This window comes from Xiphophorus couchianus, chromosome 7 (assembly GCF_001444195.1).
Source record: "Xiphophorus couchianus chromosome 7, X_couchianus-1.0, whole genome shotgun sequence".
Lineage (NCBI taxonomy): Eukaryota > Metazoa > Chordata > Actinopteri > Cyprinodontiformes > Poeciliidae > Xiphophorus > Xiphophorus couchianus.
This window is the reverse complement of record NC_040234.1, coordinates 24,203,164-24,221,548: the sequence shown is the minus strand read 5'-3', so window position 1 is coordinate 24,221,548 and position 18,385 is coordinate 24,203,164. Positions and strand designations below refer to the sequence as shown.

The window sequence follows — 18,385 nt, the reverse complement described above, 5'->3', positions numbered from 1 at the left end:
TTTCTAAATGAATGTAACAGAAAGTGCTTTTATTTTCATATTTACAGTCGGAAATATCCTGTTGCAGCTGGCTGAACAGTGGGGGAATGTCAGAAGAGTGTCGGGTACAAAATCTTAGAGCAACTGGACCCCGACTATCTAACCTTTCTCTGCAGTGATATACCTGTTCTCCAGTCCCCTTATCTCCACTCCCCGTGGCATAACATAATGACACATTTTTAATAGATCTATTTCTAATTGTAGATATGAAGGAATGGGACAAAGTAGCCGATTAAATACACTATCTGTTAAAGGATTCCGTTTGTGTTTTTATTGTTTGTGAAACACATTTGCACCAAGAACTGTGCCAAAGTTTTGTTGTGCTTGTGCACACTCTACGACAATGTGAAGCAACAAGTATTTTACCTTGATAGCAGACTTTTGCCGTTTTTATTTTCAAGTAGAATTAAAACAACAAAACAAAGACAAATAATGTTTCTTCCCTGAGGCTGTTTCCCCCAATTCGTGGAGAAAATACAAATAAAAGAAGACAATGAAGTGAAAAAGTTTAAGACGTATTGTCTTAGTGCACTGCAGTTGGATAGTCGGGCTAAACCTGAAAAGATATTCTCGGTAATAGATACTCTTTTAAACAGAAAATGGATGGATGGATGGAGATACTCTTTTAGACAGTAGGTGGCAGCACCTTGCTTTTCTCACTACTCAAAAAGAAGAAATGAGAAAACAACAACCTTCTGCTGTACCTTTAGATTAGGTTTACCTTCTGGTTACAAAACAACTGCTGAGTATAAAAAAAAAACTAAGAAAAATTGTGGGGAGCTGGACGTGACGGCGAATGGGACTGGAAAGGTTCTGCAGTGCGGACAGTTCGGATCCGTTTTGGGTAAGTTTCTTTTCGTTCCCTCTTTATTTCCTGTCTAAAGTCGTCTGTCGGTAGCGAGTGCAACCCGGCGGCTAACGAGCCGCCGGGTTGCACATGCTAACAGACTGTAGCTATGGCCCCGGGAAGTTTGATTTGGGTTGTCCAGACAGAGTCAATGCTGGTCTTTGTCACAGAATGCAGCTACTCTAAGCCATTTACTTTAGTCTTCACGTTGATATACTACTTTAATTAACAGAATTTAATGTAGTGTTCCAGTGTCAGTGTAGCAGAGATTGAAGCCTATGATGTAACTAACCTACTGGATGGGCGACTGAACCAGGCACGTGACACGCAGGCACGCACGCACACTATCACTAGCAACGATCAGTGGAACAGTAAACCTTAGATTTATCCGGACCAGGGGCGATTCTAGGATCTGACTTTTAGGGGTGCTTACCCGCAGCAGGGTATGAGAAGATATTCGTTGGTGCGGTTTTCTAAATCTAACAGCTTACTTACATACATTCACAAACAAAATTAAGAGACATGTTGTCAATAATTCACACAACAAAAGAACAATGTTCATTTTACTCAAACATATACTTATAAAGAGTAAAATCAGAGAAACTTGAAATTTTTCCCAGAGGTGTATAAACTCAATTTGAAACAGAATCTCTAGATCACATCATATCTGCCAACATCTGCTAACATTAATGAGACACAAGCTGCTGTGGAGTCACTCAGTCCTAGTTGGGTCTGCTCCCCAGAAATTAAAATAAAATGAACTCAAAACTATGCATTTCCAGTCATTTGAAGAACACTAAATACATAGGATTAATAAACCTAAAACCAGTTTATTATCAAGGTAGAAGATCATTTATTTGGAAATCATACTTAGAATTTGCATTACCCTTATTTTTATGTGAACGTTATGTGACTGTTGGCCTTTTTTACAACAATGAATGTCCATCTATGGAAAAGTAGACATGATGAGTCAGAGTTTTACTATTTCAGTTCACAGTTCACGAAGTGGGCCTATCATAGTTTCAGTACCAAACTCCTTTCTGTTCACAAAGAAATAGAATGACATTCTGCACTGTTCTTTAGTTTGACATTATTTAAGTGACTCCAGAGAGATTTGGGAAATTAATTACAAAACAGCACAACAGTCACTAATCAAACTTAAAAAAGAGTAAATTAAAATAAGAGTAATTAACAAGGCTAAGGACCAGGATCAGACTAACCCATTATTTATCCAAATATTTTGCACATATACAACATTTTGTACAGAATTACAAAATACTCTTCAAATAAATAAATAAAACCAATGTTGTACACAATGTACACAAAGTACTGCATTGCCCATTGCAAAAAATCACTGAGCATAATATTTTGAATTGCAAATTTTCATCTGAATAAAGGTTCTGATGATACAAGTCTGACCCCTTAAAGCTGGTTAAAAATATATAATGGTCTTTACTGTTTTCTTTAGAGGCTGGTTCTAGACCAAATTTACCACAGGGACCTATGTAGTCTATGTTTTTATGGAGAGAGTTAAAAAGGAATTAAACAAAAACAGCAATATTTCATCAGTTAATATTGTGAGCCAAAGAGCCACTTGTGTCTCCAGAGATTCAGGTTGCAGATCCTAATCTAGCAGATGGAAAGTGTGGTCCTATCTTAATACAGCAGTTAAAAGAGCAGTACTATAATTTTTAATTCATTAAATTAATTTTTATTAAAAAATAATTTTTATGTATTTTTAATAATACCTTAAAAAGAAAATTGTGACGAAAAAATATCCGCCACTGAATATTTAAAAAAGACATTTATTTAGTATAATTTCTTTAGAACCCCTCTTAGCCCCCATCTAGAACAGGCCCTGGCCTGCAGGTCTGGGTCTGGTGCACTTTTGCTTAGCATGATTTTTCTTCATTGATAGGAAGTCAGATTATCCAAACTGGTAAACCACATTAATAAAATATTAGCGAAATAATATATTAAATGACCACTGGACAATTATTCATAAAATATATCAACATTTTTGAATAAAACACACAGAAAGTAATGTAATGTACGAAATATTTATATATTTACTGTTAATCTATTCGTATGATTTGTTCTTTAAATGGCCACTTATTTTGGCTATTGCTATCATTTATTAAATATTATCCAAACTCAACATCCTAAGCAAATAATCAAACCACAATAGTCAGCTAAAATCACAATAAGAAACTTAATCAATCATAACTGAATGTTCTGTACCATATCAGCCTCCGGAGATGATTGAGGATGAAGAGACGCTGATTTCTGGTTCTTTAGGTTCTGATGGGTCTGCAGTTCCTCTCCGATCCGTTCTGTCTGATATACAGTAGCACACTGCGCCACGACGGAAACTTTTTTTTCCTTTTTGTCTTTCGATGTACACAGTATCCATACTCTCTGAAATTGTTCAGCTTATGATGCGCGTCTTTTCACTCACGTCTGTATTTTTAAAAGCGTTTTTGCTTCTAAGGACATGGAATCGGGTCGAAGACGTTTTAAAAAGACGCGGGTTCATAGCAGCTCACCGCAGCTGCGTAGTCTCCGTCTCTAGTCAACGGTGACGTTCAGCGTCGGTTTGTAGCGTTTTGGGGTCCTTTAGCTCCGCCACGGCAATTTAGCTGACCTTAATATTTCCTGTGTTTTATTTTGGTCAATATTGTTAAACTTAGTGTTGATGTGTGTATGATAGGCGTTTCTATCGGACAGTAATGTATCGCTTCAATACAGGACGCACATTTAACGGCCGACTTAAGGACGACTCCGTATTTTACAGGATGCGTGGCAACCTGATTCAGGGGTGCTGAGATACAGTTTTAGGGGTGCGAAAGCACCCTAAAACAGGCCTAGATACCCCACTGATCCGGACTGCTCCTGTTGGACCGGTGTTCTGACTATCAGCGCTACCTGGTCAGATTTTCCTACCGTAGCACCGATAGATGGCTGTAGTGATATGTCACAGTGAGGCTTCCGTAGCCTGGGGGCAAACCGATGAGCATGCGCTGTACATCCAGTTTGTGTCAGTCACACACAGTAAAAGTTGAGTTCTACAAGCTGCATAACTGGTCTATAACTGGTTCTTCATAAAAGGTAGCCGTTCACAACATGGTGTCAGAAGTGGCCGACAGGACGCCTACTGAGTGAGATATGGCAAAGTTCGGACCACCGGAACCCTTCGACTTCTCCCGCCCGGCGGACTGGCCTATGTGGCGCCGTTGCTTCGACCGCTTCAGAGTAGCATCGAAGCTGGACAGAGAGAGCGGGGAAGTACAAGTTAACACGCTTCTTTATGCCCTGGGACGAGAGGCAGAGGCTATTTATGACTCTTTCGTGTATGAGAGAGAAAACGACGAAGAAACGGCAGATGAAGAAACTGTAGAGATTCATCCCGAGCTGGACTACACAACGGTAATGGCGAAATTTAGCGACCATTTTGTGCCTAAAAGGAACATTATTCACGACAGAGCTTGCTTTCATAAGAGAGTGCAGAAAGCCGGAGAGCCAGTCGAAGCATTCGTTAGAAGCTTATACGAGCTAGCGCAATACTGTGAGTTCGGAGGCACCAAAGATGAACAAATTCGAGACAGGATTGTGATAGGCATATTGGACCGAGATGTTTCCCAAAAATTACAGCTGGAGGTGTAGCACTACTTAATGTAGTTAAGGGACTAGATGGCACATAACACCAGAAGACTAGATTCATCTACTGGAGCTGTTGTCAGTAATCAATAAAACAATACAAAAGAATAACTGCTTTCAATATTATGTATTTTAAAGAAAAAAATTAAGTGAACACCACAAAACACAAACATACATAGAAACCAAAACAATAAATACATAAATACAATATATATATACAGTACTACAGTAGATCTTCTATATAGATGTGCACAAAGAGTCCTAACTTTCCCCGCTGGTCAGCACATCGTCTGACTGACACACATTTAAAAGTCCATGTTTTAATTGTCCAGTTATTTGAGATGAAAAAATGTCCAAGCGCAATTTGTTTCCACCAGAAAAGAGATGAATAATGGATTGTGTGTCTAGGTAGTGAGATGGAGGGGGAAATGTTATGGACCATCAGACTCCTACCAGACCAGTATGGAGTAAATTTCAGGTTCTCCTGGCTCCAGCCAGTTGTCAGAAGCTCGCCATCCTTTAACCCTACAAAGGGATCACCTGGCCTGTATTGAAATAAACAGGACCAGTAAATTACCAGCCTGCTAGTTAACTAGACTTGTATATACAGAAATAAAAGCAATTATATCCACAATCTAATCTTTCAGACAAATTAAAGATATCAACATTCATCTCATTATCTTAAACACATATTGAATTTAAGAAGCTACAATTGATGATCAAACAATTAGCATTGGCTACCACCACCAACATGCCAACCAAACAAACATTTGTGTTCACTACTCACCAATTCCATAAATAGTTCAGTGCATGACAACTTCATGGCTCCAAGCTCGCTGGATGTTCAGATCTACATGATTTTTTATATTGTGAGTTTTAAAAGTGCATAATAAACAAAGAGATAAACTAATTGTTTGAAAGAACAAACCTGTGGCTCCTTTGTCTCCAGCTCTCCCCCTCACACCTGACTGGGAAAGTCAGGTGTGAGGTGTAATTAACCACTCAAGATGCAGTGATTGGCTGAATGCACTGTGTGACTGTCACTCTAACCAATGGAGCACCAAAGGTGGGATTAAGGGCAGTTTTTACCCTGGGTTACAGAGGCAGACCTCACAAGCTATTCAGATAGCACGCCAAAGCGAACAAATCAAACAGCAGAGCGTGAGTTTACGTGTGGAACATGCTGTGGACGGAATGAGTCAAGGGAAACGGCATTTTCACACTAAAAAGAGCAACAATGATGCACAATGGCGGAGAAAACCGGAGCTCGGTGAGTCCAAATATCTCCTTACATGCTCTCGCTGTAATAGACAACACGGAAAAACGCAGGCATGTCCAGCTAAGAACAAGAGGTGCCGGAAATGCAATAAAACTGGACATTTTGAAGTTGCCTGCAAAACAAAAATGCTGAAAGAGGTGACAGTGGCTTCTGACAACCCGACCAAGAGGGAGGACATGTTTTTTCTTGGAGCGGTAACTAACGTTAAGCCAGCAATAATTGAGCAGCCAGATTCAGAAAATGAGTGGCTTGTAGAGTTACCGGTAAATGGTTGTTCTGTCAGATTTAAAATCGACACAGGTGCAGACATTACAGTGATGTCTAAGGGTGCATTTAATAGACTGCCAAAGAGCCCAAGATTGGTCACAGCAAGTAAAATGCCACTGGTCACCAGCCCTGGAGGTGAAGTCCGCTGTATGGGCAAGTTTCTGGCCACAAGTCAGTTTAAGAGACATAAATACCGGTTCTGGGTTACTGTCATAATGGGACCCTATGCTCACAACCTGTTGGGAGGCAGTGTTGCTAGGAGGATGGGTTTGGTCAGAAGGATCAACAACATCAACACAGACCTCCTAGGGGATGTATTTGGGGAAATTGGCATGCTTAAGTGTGACCCCGTCAAAATAGAACTGAATGCAGACGCAGAGCCCTACAGCCTGACAACGCCATGCCGCGTCCCATTTCTTCTCCTTTCGAAGGTTGAAACAGAACTGAAGCGTATGCTACACTTGGGCATCATAGAAGAGGTTACTGAGCCCACTGATTGGTGCGCCCCGATGGTTCCTGTCGAAAAGAAAAACAGAGATCAAGTAAGAGTATGTGTGGATCTGAAACGCCTAAACAAAGCAGTAAAACGAGAGCGCTACATCTTACCGACTTTGGAAGACATTGCTCCAAAGCTGGCAGGGGCTAAGGTGTTTTCCACCTTAGACGCCTCATGTGGATTTTAGCAGGTCCCTCTGGATGCAAAGAGCAGAAGACTGACAACATTTATAACCCCCATTGGTAGATTCTGCTTCAGACGACTGCCATATGGAATCACGTCAGTGCCAGAAATTTTTCAGACAGTTATCCACTCTGTTAAAGGACCATGAATGGACGACATTCTTGTTTATGGAAAGACTAAGGAGGAACACGACAACCATCTGAATGCAGTTATGAAGACCATCAAGATCAGTGGCTTGAAGCTGAACAAAGCAAAGTGTCATTTCAGCAAATCAGAAACTCGGTACTTTGGTCACATCATCAGTGCGGAAGGCATTAAACCGGACCCGACCAAAGTAGAAGCCATCACACAGATGCAGAGTCCCACAAATGTGGAAGAGCTCCATCAGGTTCTGAGTCTGATTAATTATGTGGGGAGATTTTTACCAGGCCTCTCCACCAAGCTACACCCAATCACCAGCCTGTTGAGAAGAGAGAACAAGTGGGTATGGGATGACACACAAGAACAGGCGTTCAGCGCTGTTAAAGCCATGCTCGTGTCAGCCTCAGCTCTTGCATATTATGATGCAAACCGGAAAACCGTCATCAGCGCCGATGTAAGCAGATATGGCTTAGGGGTAGCTCTACTACAAGAACATGAGGACGGCTTAAAGCCCATGGCATTCTGCTCCCGCACGCTGTCTGACGCCGAGAGAAGATACTCTCAGATCGAGAAAGAGTGGTTGGCAGGGGTGTGGGCATGTGAGCGGTTTGCACGCTACGTTCAAGGAATGGACAGTTTCCTTCTGCAAACAGACCACAAACCACTTGTGCCACTCATAAATACTTATGACCTGGACAAAGCCCCCCCAAGGTGCCAGAGACTCCTGATGCGCCTTTTAAGGTTCAATGTCGAAGCAGAACATGTTCCCGGCAAGCAGTTGGTGGTGGCCGACACTTTATCCAGGAGGCCGCAGAGATACGTGAGTGACGAGACCACAGATCATGTGGTACAAGCACATGTTGAGTCGATTGTAGCAAATGCACCTGTCTCATCCCAAAGACTCTCTAAGATTCGTGTGGCCACTCAGCAAGATCATGAATTGCAGCAGATTACAAGTTTCATCAGGAATGGATGGTCACCTAAAACGGTGATGAACCCACCTCTTCATCGTTATTATTCTGCAAGAGCGCATGTCTCAGAAATGGATGGATTAGTGTTATATCAGGACCGACTGGTCATTCCTGCTGCGCAGAGGGCTGAAGTGCTATCAGATCTACATAAAGGACACCAAGGACTAACACGGTGCCGGGCACGTGCTATGATGGCTGTGTGGTAGCCGAGCATCAGTCTGAGATTAAACAGACAGTATCATCATGCAAATTCTGCATTGAAAACAAACCAACCCAGAGGCATGAACCTCTCCTGACTTCTACCCTACCAGAGGGCCCCTGGCAGCGAATTGCTGCTGACCTGTGTGAGTTTGAGAGATGGAATTATCTCATTGTAACTGACTATTACTCCAGAGACATTGAAATAGCTCGTCTGTCTTCTATATCTAGTCGTGATGTCATCAGTCGACTCAAGGGCATGTTTGTGAGGTGGGGAATTCCACTGGAACTGGTCAGTGATAATGCCACTCAGTTCACATCTACTGAGTTCCAAGACTTCACCAGAGAGTATGGATTTGTGCACACGACCTCTAGCCCCCATTACCCTCAGGCGAATGGTGCTGCTGAACGAGCGGTTCAGACTGCTAAGAACATCTTGAAGCAGCCTGACCCCCTTTTGGCCCTGATGTGCTACAGAGCAACCCCTAGTAGTGCTACAGGCGTGAGCCCTGCACTACTTATGATTGGGAGAGAGATTAGAACTACACTTCCGATGCTGGAGAACAAGCTGCAAGCTGCTCCGGTGGACAAAGAAAGTACAGCAAAAGGACAAAGTCAGGGTATCGGTTCTTCCATGATCGCCATCATTCTGCACAATCACTTCCCACACTACAACCAGGACAGAACGTCAGGATAAAATTGGATGGTGAAAAAGGCTGGAAAACCCCGGCTAAGATTATTGCCAAATGCAAGGGGCCACGGTCTTACATGGTGGAAACAGAGAATGGAGCTGTGCTACGACAGAATCGGAGACACCTGCAAGCCGTCCCACAGCCCACCGATCGACCAGATCAGCTACAGTCACCTGATTCCCCAGTGAAACCGACCAGTAGCTTTCCACCTGAGGACAGTTCTGACTCCATGGCCAGAAGCCCTGTGCAAAAGCAGCTGTACCCAGAGGTGGAGCATCCTGCTTCACTTGAAGGTTCACAGATTACATCCAGGGGAAGAGTAGTCAGAATTCCTCTGAGATATAGAGACAGTGACTCAAAAGTCCTCTACTTCACATGTTAGTTTAAGTGTGAAACCTATAGAGTTCAGAAATGTCTTAAGTTTGTTCTACTTTAAGATTACAAGGCAAAAAATTATTGCATATTACAATTTTGATTTTTATTCATATAAGGGTAATTTGACACGAAAAAAAAGGGGGAGGAGAGAAAATGAGTAAATTGAAATTTGAAAGTGCACTAGAACTGTAAGAGATTCACATGCTAAAGATGTTGGAGTTACCAGCAGTCTACTAAAAGCAAGTAAAAGTTTTAAGTTTGTTTTGTAGGATTGATAGGAACAGCAACTGTTGAAGGCAGAATAATCCCTACGTTGCTGTGGATTGAGGGCAGTCTACCCCAACGTCCTAGTGTTCAGATATGCTATTTTTTAACCTGTAAGTATTTCTGCAAAGTACCAGTATAAGGTTAAGCATGTGTGTTTCGCTGCTGAAAGGGGGAGATGTAATGATATGTCACAGTGAGGCTTCCGTAGCCTGGGGGCAAACCGATGAGCATGCGCTGTACATCCAGTTGGTGTCAGTCACACACAGTAAAAGTTGAGTTCTACAAGCTGCATAACTGGTCTATAACTGGTTCTTCATAAAAGGTAGCCGTTCACGACAGATGGCTAAGTCTATCTGTCAGTGCTACGCGTCCAAAACTGCTACCGTCATGTTTACAAACAGAAAACTACAGCGGGTTGTGTTAATGTTAAATATATTGGATAACATTATTTGAGTGACGGGACTGAAGTGGAAGCTTAGGAGTTATGCTTAGCTTAGCATTGGAATAATTTATATACATGACAAAACCACAAGATCACTTCCTTTATCTGAATATTCTACTCGTTTAAAATGAAAAGCTGAAGATGTATGCACTAAAACTTTTACTAGAATATCCTACCTGTTACAAAATATTATAAATACAAAGGTGTTTGTAAGAATAAAACAGTATCAGACAGGGGAAACAAGTTTTTATTGGAATTAAATTAAACACAGACAAATACAGATCACCTCAACTCTTTTTTGCACATTAATACGTTGTATGACAGACTTTATCAAATGCAGCGCAGCCACAATGTGTCCACCGAACTGCACAGTTCATTGTGTTCCTGAAATGATAGGATATGATTAATATACACTAATATTACACGGCTATTACACAGCTTCAGTCCCACATAGTATCGCTAACATCTATTTAGCAAAGTTTAATAATAAAAACAGAGTGTAATTAAACTAAAAATATTTTAAAATATATGGACAAAATAGCCCAAAAAACAACGTATTTTGTCCTGATTAACCGCTAAACAATAACTTGTTTACAGTAGTAACGACTTTGCAGACGGCAAACTAAAGCCTAAGCTGCCTGTCGTAAAATAAAAACATGAAGTAATACAGCAGCTTAATGAAAGCCAGGTATAAAATAAATTAAATAAAGCTTACAGTAATCTTCGATTAAATAAAACACATGAAACAAAACTTCCACAGGTAGGACGTATTTGTAAGAAATCTGCTGGGTAAGCAGTATGTGACGTGTGATGTGCGCATGCGCATTACCATGGGTAGCATAGAAAAACAGAACACCTGGGCTGCTGCTAGACTGTGGAGTGCGGTTTATAAAGTCACACAATCAAAAATGGATAGCAACAACTTGGTTTATTTAGCATGTCATACAGAAAGATATGTGAGAGTTCAATTTTCAAAGTCATACTTTTGCCACGTTAATCCGTGAACGTTCGGCGAATTTGAAACACTATTAAGCGTCCATGTTTGGTTCACAGTGGTTGGACGTTCACTGACATTAACCGAATGTCTAATAACAGGATGATAATAATAATAATAATAATAATAATAGCAATAACATCAACTATTATTATTATTAAATTATAATAATTTATAATAATAATAATAATCTAGTAATATTATTATTATTCGTTGAACATTGTTGACTTTAGCGGACATTATTCACTTTGCAAAGAATATTAATTTTACAGTATTAACATCAAAGACTACCAAGACAAAATATGATTATAAAAATACTTTTTTGTATATGTACAAAAAAGAGCCACCGCTTAAAAGTACAATTTTAAGAGATATTTACACCAGAACTAATGTCATGAACATTTTTTTTGAATCTTTGCAAGGACTGCTCTTAAGTTGCTTTTATATTAACAGCATTTCATATTTTTACAATTTTATATTTTATTTTTATTTTATCTACAACTACTACTCAGTGGTAGTTGTTATTGTGTCTTGTCTCTATGCTGTAACTGCGAAGTAATTTCCCTGCTGGGCTGAATAAAGTACTTCTATTCTATTCTATTGACATATGCACAAAATGGGAAAAAGAACCAAACAAACAAGAAAACAACCTTGACTCTTCTTAAAATTGTTTTGGTGTTTTGAATATGACCCATGGTTCTTTGGCACCTCCCCTGAAAAACAGACAAAATATACACTGCTCAAAAAAATAAAGGGAACACTCAAATAACACATCCTAGATCTGAATGAAAGAAACATTCTCATTGAATACTTTGTTCTGTACAAAGTTGAATGTGCTGACAACAAAATCACACAAAAATCATCAATGGAAATCAAATTTATTAACCAATGGAGGCCTGGATTTGGAGCCACACACAAAATTAAAGTGAAATAACACTACACGCTGATCCAGCTTTAATGAAATGTCCTTAAAACAAGTCAAAATGAGGCTCAGTATTGTGTGTGGCCTCAAAGTGCCTGTATGACCTCCCTACAACGCCTGGGCATGCTCCTGATGAGGTGGCGGATGGTCTCCTCAGGGATCTCCTCCCAGACTTGGACTAAAGCATCTGCCAACTCCTGGACAGTCTGTGGTGCAACGTGACGTTGGTGGATGGAGCGAGACATGATGTCCCAGATGTGCTCAATCGGATTCAGGTCTGGGGAACGGGCTGGCCAGTCCATAGCTTCAATGCCTTCATCTTGCAGGAACTGCTGACACACTCCAGCCACATGAGGTCTAGCATTGTCCTGCATTAGGAGGAACCCAGGGCCAACCGCACCAGCATATGGTCTCACAAGGGGTCTGCGGATCTCATCTCGGTACCTAATGGCAGTCAGGCTACCTCTGGTGAGCACATGGAGGGCTGTGCGGCCCTCCAAAGAAATGCCACCCCACACCATTACTGACCCACTGCCAAACCGGTCATGCTGAAGGATGTTGCAGGCAGCAGACCGCTCTCCACGGCGTCTCCAGACTCTGTCACGTCTGTCACATGTGTTCAGTGTGAACCTGCTTTCATCTGTGAAGAGCACAAGGCGCCAGTGGCGAATTTACCAATCCTGGTGTTCTCTGGCAAATGCCAAGCGTCCTGCACGGTGTTGGGCTGTGAGCACAACCCCCATCTGTGGACGTCGGGCCCTCATACCATCCTCATGGAGTCGGTTTCTAACCGTTTGTGCAGACACATGCACATTTGTGGCCTGCTGGAGGTCATTTTGCAGGGCTCTGGCAGTGCTCCTCCTGTTCCTTCTTGCACAAAGGCGGAGGTAGCGGTCCTGCTGCTGGGTTGTTGCCCTCCTACGGCCTCCTCCACGTCTCCTGGTGTACTGGCCTGTCTCCTGGTAGCGCCTCCAGCCTCTGGACACTACGCTGACAGACACAGCAAACCTTCTTGCCACAGCTCGCATTGATGTGCTATCCTGCATGAGCTGCACTACCTGAGCCACTTGTGTGGGTTGTGGAGTCCGTCTCATGCTACCACGAGTGTGAAAGCACCACCAACATTCAAAACTGACCAAAACATCAGCCAGACAGCATAGGTACTGAGAAGTGGTCTGTGGTCCCAACTGCAGAACCACTCCTTTATTGAGTGTGTCTTGCAAATTGCCAATAATTTCCACCTGTTGTCTATTCCATTTGCACAACAGCAGGTGAAATTGATTGTCAATCAGTGTTGCTTCCTAAGTGGACAGTTTGATTTCACAGAAGTTTGATTTACTTGGAGTTATATTGTGTTGTTTAAGTGTTCCCTTTATTTTTTTGAGCAGTGTATATTTTTTAAACCGAGGCATGTATTATAATGGAAATGTTTCGTAGTTTCATGAAACTACGACACATTCCTCACCATATTAGGGTATGGTGAGGATTTAGGTTCCTGTGTTGTGTTTTGGTTTATTAGTCCCTGTGTCTTGCCCTTGATTTATCCCAGTTGTGTCTCATGTTTCCTGTTTACCCCTTGTGTATTTAATCCCACCTGTGTGTATTGTCCTGTCGGGCTTTAGTCGTTTGTCTCTAGTCATTGCTGTCGTTTGTCATTAGTCGTGTCTCGATGTCCTGAAGGACAGAGGACAGTGGTTGATTTTTAGGCTTTTTTCAGGTACATGAGATCAGGGGATAAAATCAGCTTCACATGCAAGTATTGGCCAATCACTGATCTTCCAAAACTAAGGAAAACAGCGTTGATAAATCAGTTGGCCAAGTACTTGGTGCAAGCCTAGCTTAATGCTTGATATGCCTGTATTTTGGACTGGTTGTTTGAACATCTAGCAAGTTTTCTTTGTTAACTTCAGAGGTAATTTATCCTCATTGCAATTTCTGGGATGCTTTGAGGACCCCAAAACCCAAATTTATGCCAGTGCATAAATTTACTCCTTCATTCATAAAACAGTAACTGAGAGACTGTGAGCTGTTAGACTATTAATTCCTGATAATCAGGTGGTGTGCTGACTTGTTAACTTTGATTAAGATGACCATCTTTATTAATAATTTCCCTTGCCACTTATTCATAGCCAAACTTTTCACTGCTTTTTGGTTTAACCATCCCATTTTCCAATCCTTTTCAATCCATTTGTCTCTGACAGGATTGGAACAGTACGTGGAACACATCTAATCCAGACCTAACTCCGTGTTTCCAAAATACTGTCTTGGTGTGGGTGCCATGCTTCTATCTGTGGATGTGTGCCCCCATCTACCTCCTCTACCTCCACAGTCATGACCGTGGCTACATATGCATGAGTCACCTCAACAAAGCAAAAACTGTGAGTGATCATCAAAGCCTTTGGTCTTATTTTCTGCTCTGCTTTTAACTAAAGTTAAAAGTTGATTTTTTTTTTTTACTTTAGTTAGAAATACTTTTTTAAACTAAAATTACATGTACAATATTGTGTTTGCATTATTGCTAATATGTTTTGTTTATGACATTATTATCATATGATTCCTGACACATTTTAATTCATACCTGTCTGTGTGGGCTACATCTCCACATTTTTGTAATGTATGTTTCCTCTCTTATCTGCCTGCACTTTTACTTGCTCTCTATAGATCAACTTGATGGGGTTAGGTCTTTCAGTCATACACACTTCTTTCTTCCTTTTGTAAGTGGGTCATGGAAAATTATACTGAAAGTCATGGAGAGTCATGGAAAAGTCATGGGAATTTTTTTCTAAATACCAGTGGGAACTCTGTTTTTTCTAAAGTATTTTTTACTTGAGTTAAAAAAAAAACCACCAAGATCTACAATGGTGAGCCTAAAGGACATTTCTATTGAAAGATTTACGAATAAACACATGTCAATTTTACATACTTTTGCACTCAGCACCTTTCAGTTTTTTATGTGTAAAAAATATTTTGAATCGTGTATAATTTTCTTTCTACTGCACAATTGTATGCCATGTTTTGTTGATCTGTCATAAATATATTACCAATGAAATATATTTATGTTTGTGGTTGTAATGTGACAAACTATGGAAAAGTTCAAGAGGTATGAAGACCCTCTGAACTTGTCAGTTTAATGTATGGGTGTACCGATACCACCCCTACATCGGTTCAATCGGTATAGATTATAGGTTTATAGATAATGTAAGTCTATAAATGTATATATCCATACTGTATGTGAATTTATAAATCTACAAGCGAGTCCAGAGTAAACTTAAATTTAAAGACATTGGGTGTTGTATAGTCTATTGGGTACAGGAAGGAATGATTTCCTGTGGTGTATTTTGGTGCTATCAGTCTCTGGCTCAATTGGCTCCTGAATCCAGCCAGCACATCATGAAGTGGATGATACTCATCATCCAAGGTGACCTGCATCTTGGACAGAATCCTTCTCTTCGACACTCCTTCCAGAGAGTCCAGCTCCACTCCAACAACATAGCTGGCCTTGCAGATCAGCCTGTTCAGTCTGTTGGTGTCCTCTACCCTCAGCCCACTGCCTCAGCATACAGGATAGCACTGGCAACCACAGACTCATAAAACACACTGAGCAAAGTGCGGCAGATGTTGAAGGACCTCAGCTGCCTCACAAAGCAGAGGGGACTGTGGCCTTTCCTCTATACCAGTGGTCCCCAACCACCGGTCCGCAGACCAATTGGTACTGGGCCGCGCAAAAAATAATAAACTTCTTCCGGATCATTTATTTTGAAAATCCTAAACCGGATTTTACTGGTTACGTCTTGCACGTCAAAATTGAGCTAACTTGCAGCAGAATGAGTAACAAAACAACATCGGAGTACTGCCCCCCATTCCCCCACCCCCACCCCCATCCCCCGGGTCCGCAGCAAAATTGCGAAGGGCTGACCGGTCCGCGCGACTAAAAAGGTTGGGGACCGGTGCTCTATACGATCTGAGTTCTTAACTTGGTTTGTTTTATAATCAATATGCATCCCAGATTAATTACTGTTTTTATCTAATGAATAAAATAAAATTCATTATTCCCATCTCAACGATAAGATTTTGATGAAGAAGCAACTGCTGGTCAACATTTGTGGTATTAGTATTGAGGCAACTTTGTTGTAGTTTCCTAATGACTTTACCACATCTTTACTGTCAATAACTGTTTTATGCTGCACTAAACAAGTATCTCTAGAGAGTTTGAATGTGTGGTACTTAAATAATTAGCTAATTTGACAGTGATGGGATTTCATCCCACAATTGGTGGGTATCCGATTTGATTCCTGCTCCGTCCAATTCTGTTATGTCCTTAGGCAAGACTCTTCACCCACCTTCCCCACCAGTGGTGGTTAGAGGGCCTAGTGCATGACAGCCTCAACAATTTTTAGTGTGCTCCAGGGCAGCTGTTTCTGCAATCAAATAGACAAATTTGCATGTCTGACTGTTCAGGAAGGGTCTTTCTTAAGGTGTCTCCAGCTGTGGAAAACATCCTCTGTTTAAAGATCGACAATCGGTCAGAAAATTGCAGTCAGTTCACCCTTAAAAATTAGTACTCCTTAAATTCAATCAGCATGGTGGGTGATTGATAACCACAAGTTAAACTAAACATGGCAAAAGTTGAAAAAGATTTCTGTCACTGCACCTCTTTGGCTGCAGTGGGTGCGTCTGACATGGGGGGATAGATCTTCTCAGTAGAAAAGAGTATCGCACAAGACGTCACAAAAACAAATCTCAAAATCAGTTGAGTACCCAAAATACCAAAAAATTGATGCATTGTATTTTTTGAATCTCACGCAAAAATTAATAATGAAATAACAATTTCTATTGTGGGTCGTCTTCTGTATACACCCTGTGCATGCAAAATGACAATAAAGTCAGTCTAAGTCTAAGTCTAACAAGTAGATGTCGATTCTCAATTGAAAAACAATTAAACAAAAGGTTCAATTGTTCTTAAATATTTTTCTGCTATGCTTTTGGTCCACTTCTGGGAACATTGGCATGAGTCTTAAATGTTTTCCAATTGTTTCACTCTGTTGAATAGTAGAAGAAATTGGTGCTATATTGATGGTGTCCTAATTCAGACCATATGCTCTTAGACAGCATGTTTGGATTGACACAGTCGATCAGTTAAGCATGTTTTAATTATTACCACTACTACCATTACTTGTTTATGATAAAATTCAGTAGAAGCAGTAATGGGAGGGAGTTGCAATTTGGCTTTATATATGGAGGGAATACAATACCGTTGTGAAATTAGTATTCTTATAATACATGAGGTCAGAATTTTCTAGAGGCTAAATTATTTTCATCATGTCCTGATATGTAAAACCTTAAGGGGGTTACTTCTCTCAGCTTTTGGTCCTTAGAATGAAAAATGAATTTTGTTGCTTTCCATAGTGACTATTTAATAATTCAGGGAAACTATTAATATTAATGTGCAATATTAATATTAATATTAGCTGTGTGATTTTAATTTCCCCAATTTTAGATTTTGCTTTTTCTGAAGTCCAGAATTGTTCCTTTTTCCAGGTGGTAGGTTTTCTATTGTGGGTCGTCTGCTGGTCAGATGTGTTCTATTCTTTCTGGGAAAGGAATCACAGCAGCAACTCCACTGCACCCGTCCACCTCGTCAGTCCTACTTTACTTGGCCTCACAATGGTGAGAGATTATTTTACCTTTATCCATCATCTCCCTGTGGAGCAGAAAAAATATTTTGTGGTATTTATAATTAAAAGATTCTTGTTTTTGTTCTGTATTTTTTATTTAGAAGGGATTGCTATATGTTTGTTCAAATTTCATAAAAACATTTGGTAACACTTTATTTGACGGAGTGTGCATAAGACTAAAATAACAGCGTCATAAACATGATGTAACACCTGTTATGAACATGAAGGAGTCTTTATAGATGTCTGACTGTGATGAAGTGTCATTTGGTAAATAATGACACTTTTAATTCAAAGTTGCTTTAAAAGTTGCATTATAAGGCCATTGAAATGACCAACTTTGCCTTGTGTTTTTTTTTATGACACTTTGATGCAAAGTTGTCACTTTTAATGGACTTTCAATGCAACTTTTAGAGCAACTTTGCATTAAAAATTTCATTATTTACTGAATTACACTTCATGACAACAGTCATAGACATTCATAAAGACTCTTTCATGTTCATGACAGAGCTTATGTCATCTTTATGACAGTGTCATGTCAGCCTTATGCACACCCCGTCAAATAAAGTGCTACCCAACCTTTACTCTAAGAGGTGCGCAGATATTTTGTCAGTGATTAGATGGTTATAGAATTCTGCATGACTGTGATGAGTTTGCTGAAATTAATTCATGTAAATGTGCTTTAATTTGTCTGTGATCCAGCTGCTGGCCACCTTCATAATTCAATATGAACGATTAAAAGGGGTGCAGTCCTGTGGAGTTCTGCTGATCTTCTGGCTGTTAGCTCTGCTGTGTGCCACGGTCTCCTTTAGGTCAAAGATTCTCCAGGCGCGGAATGAGGTCAGTTTAAAAGATTCTTTACATTTTCTACCAGAAAATGAATTGTTCAAGGATATGTTTATTGGATTTTATTTATACAGTTAAGAAATTGCAGTTAGTGTAC

General features: G+C 40.5%; 1 protein-coding gene across 5 annotated transcripts in view; it reads left to right on the top strand.

Annotated features, from left to right (window-relative positions):
• Positions 1-689: 689 nt before the first annotated feature.
• The window catches only part of abcc1 (ATP binding cassette subfamily C member 1 (ABCC1 blood group)), a 124,179-nt gene continuing 106,483 nt past the window's right edge, over positions 690-18,385 (top strand). For 4 of the 5 annotated variants that reach the window (XM_028023569.1, XM_028023565.1, XM_028023564.1 and 1 more), the window contains exons 1-4: positions 690-883; positions 13,972-14,148; positions 17,309-17,437; positions 18,145-18,282. In XM_028023569.1, coding sequence (XP_027879370.1) covers positions 836-883; positions 13,972-14,148; positions 17,309-17,437; positions 18,145-18,282 — 492 coding nt within the window. In that variant the 5' untranslated portion in view covers positions 690-835. Of the gene's footprint in view, positions 884-9,414; positions 9,523-13,971; positions 14,149-17,308; positions 17,438-18,144; positions 18,283-18,385 lie in introns of all 5 variants that reach the window. The other variant, XM_028023566.1, reaches the window with a different exon arrangement.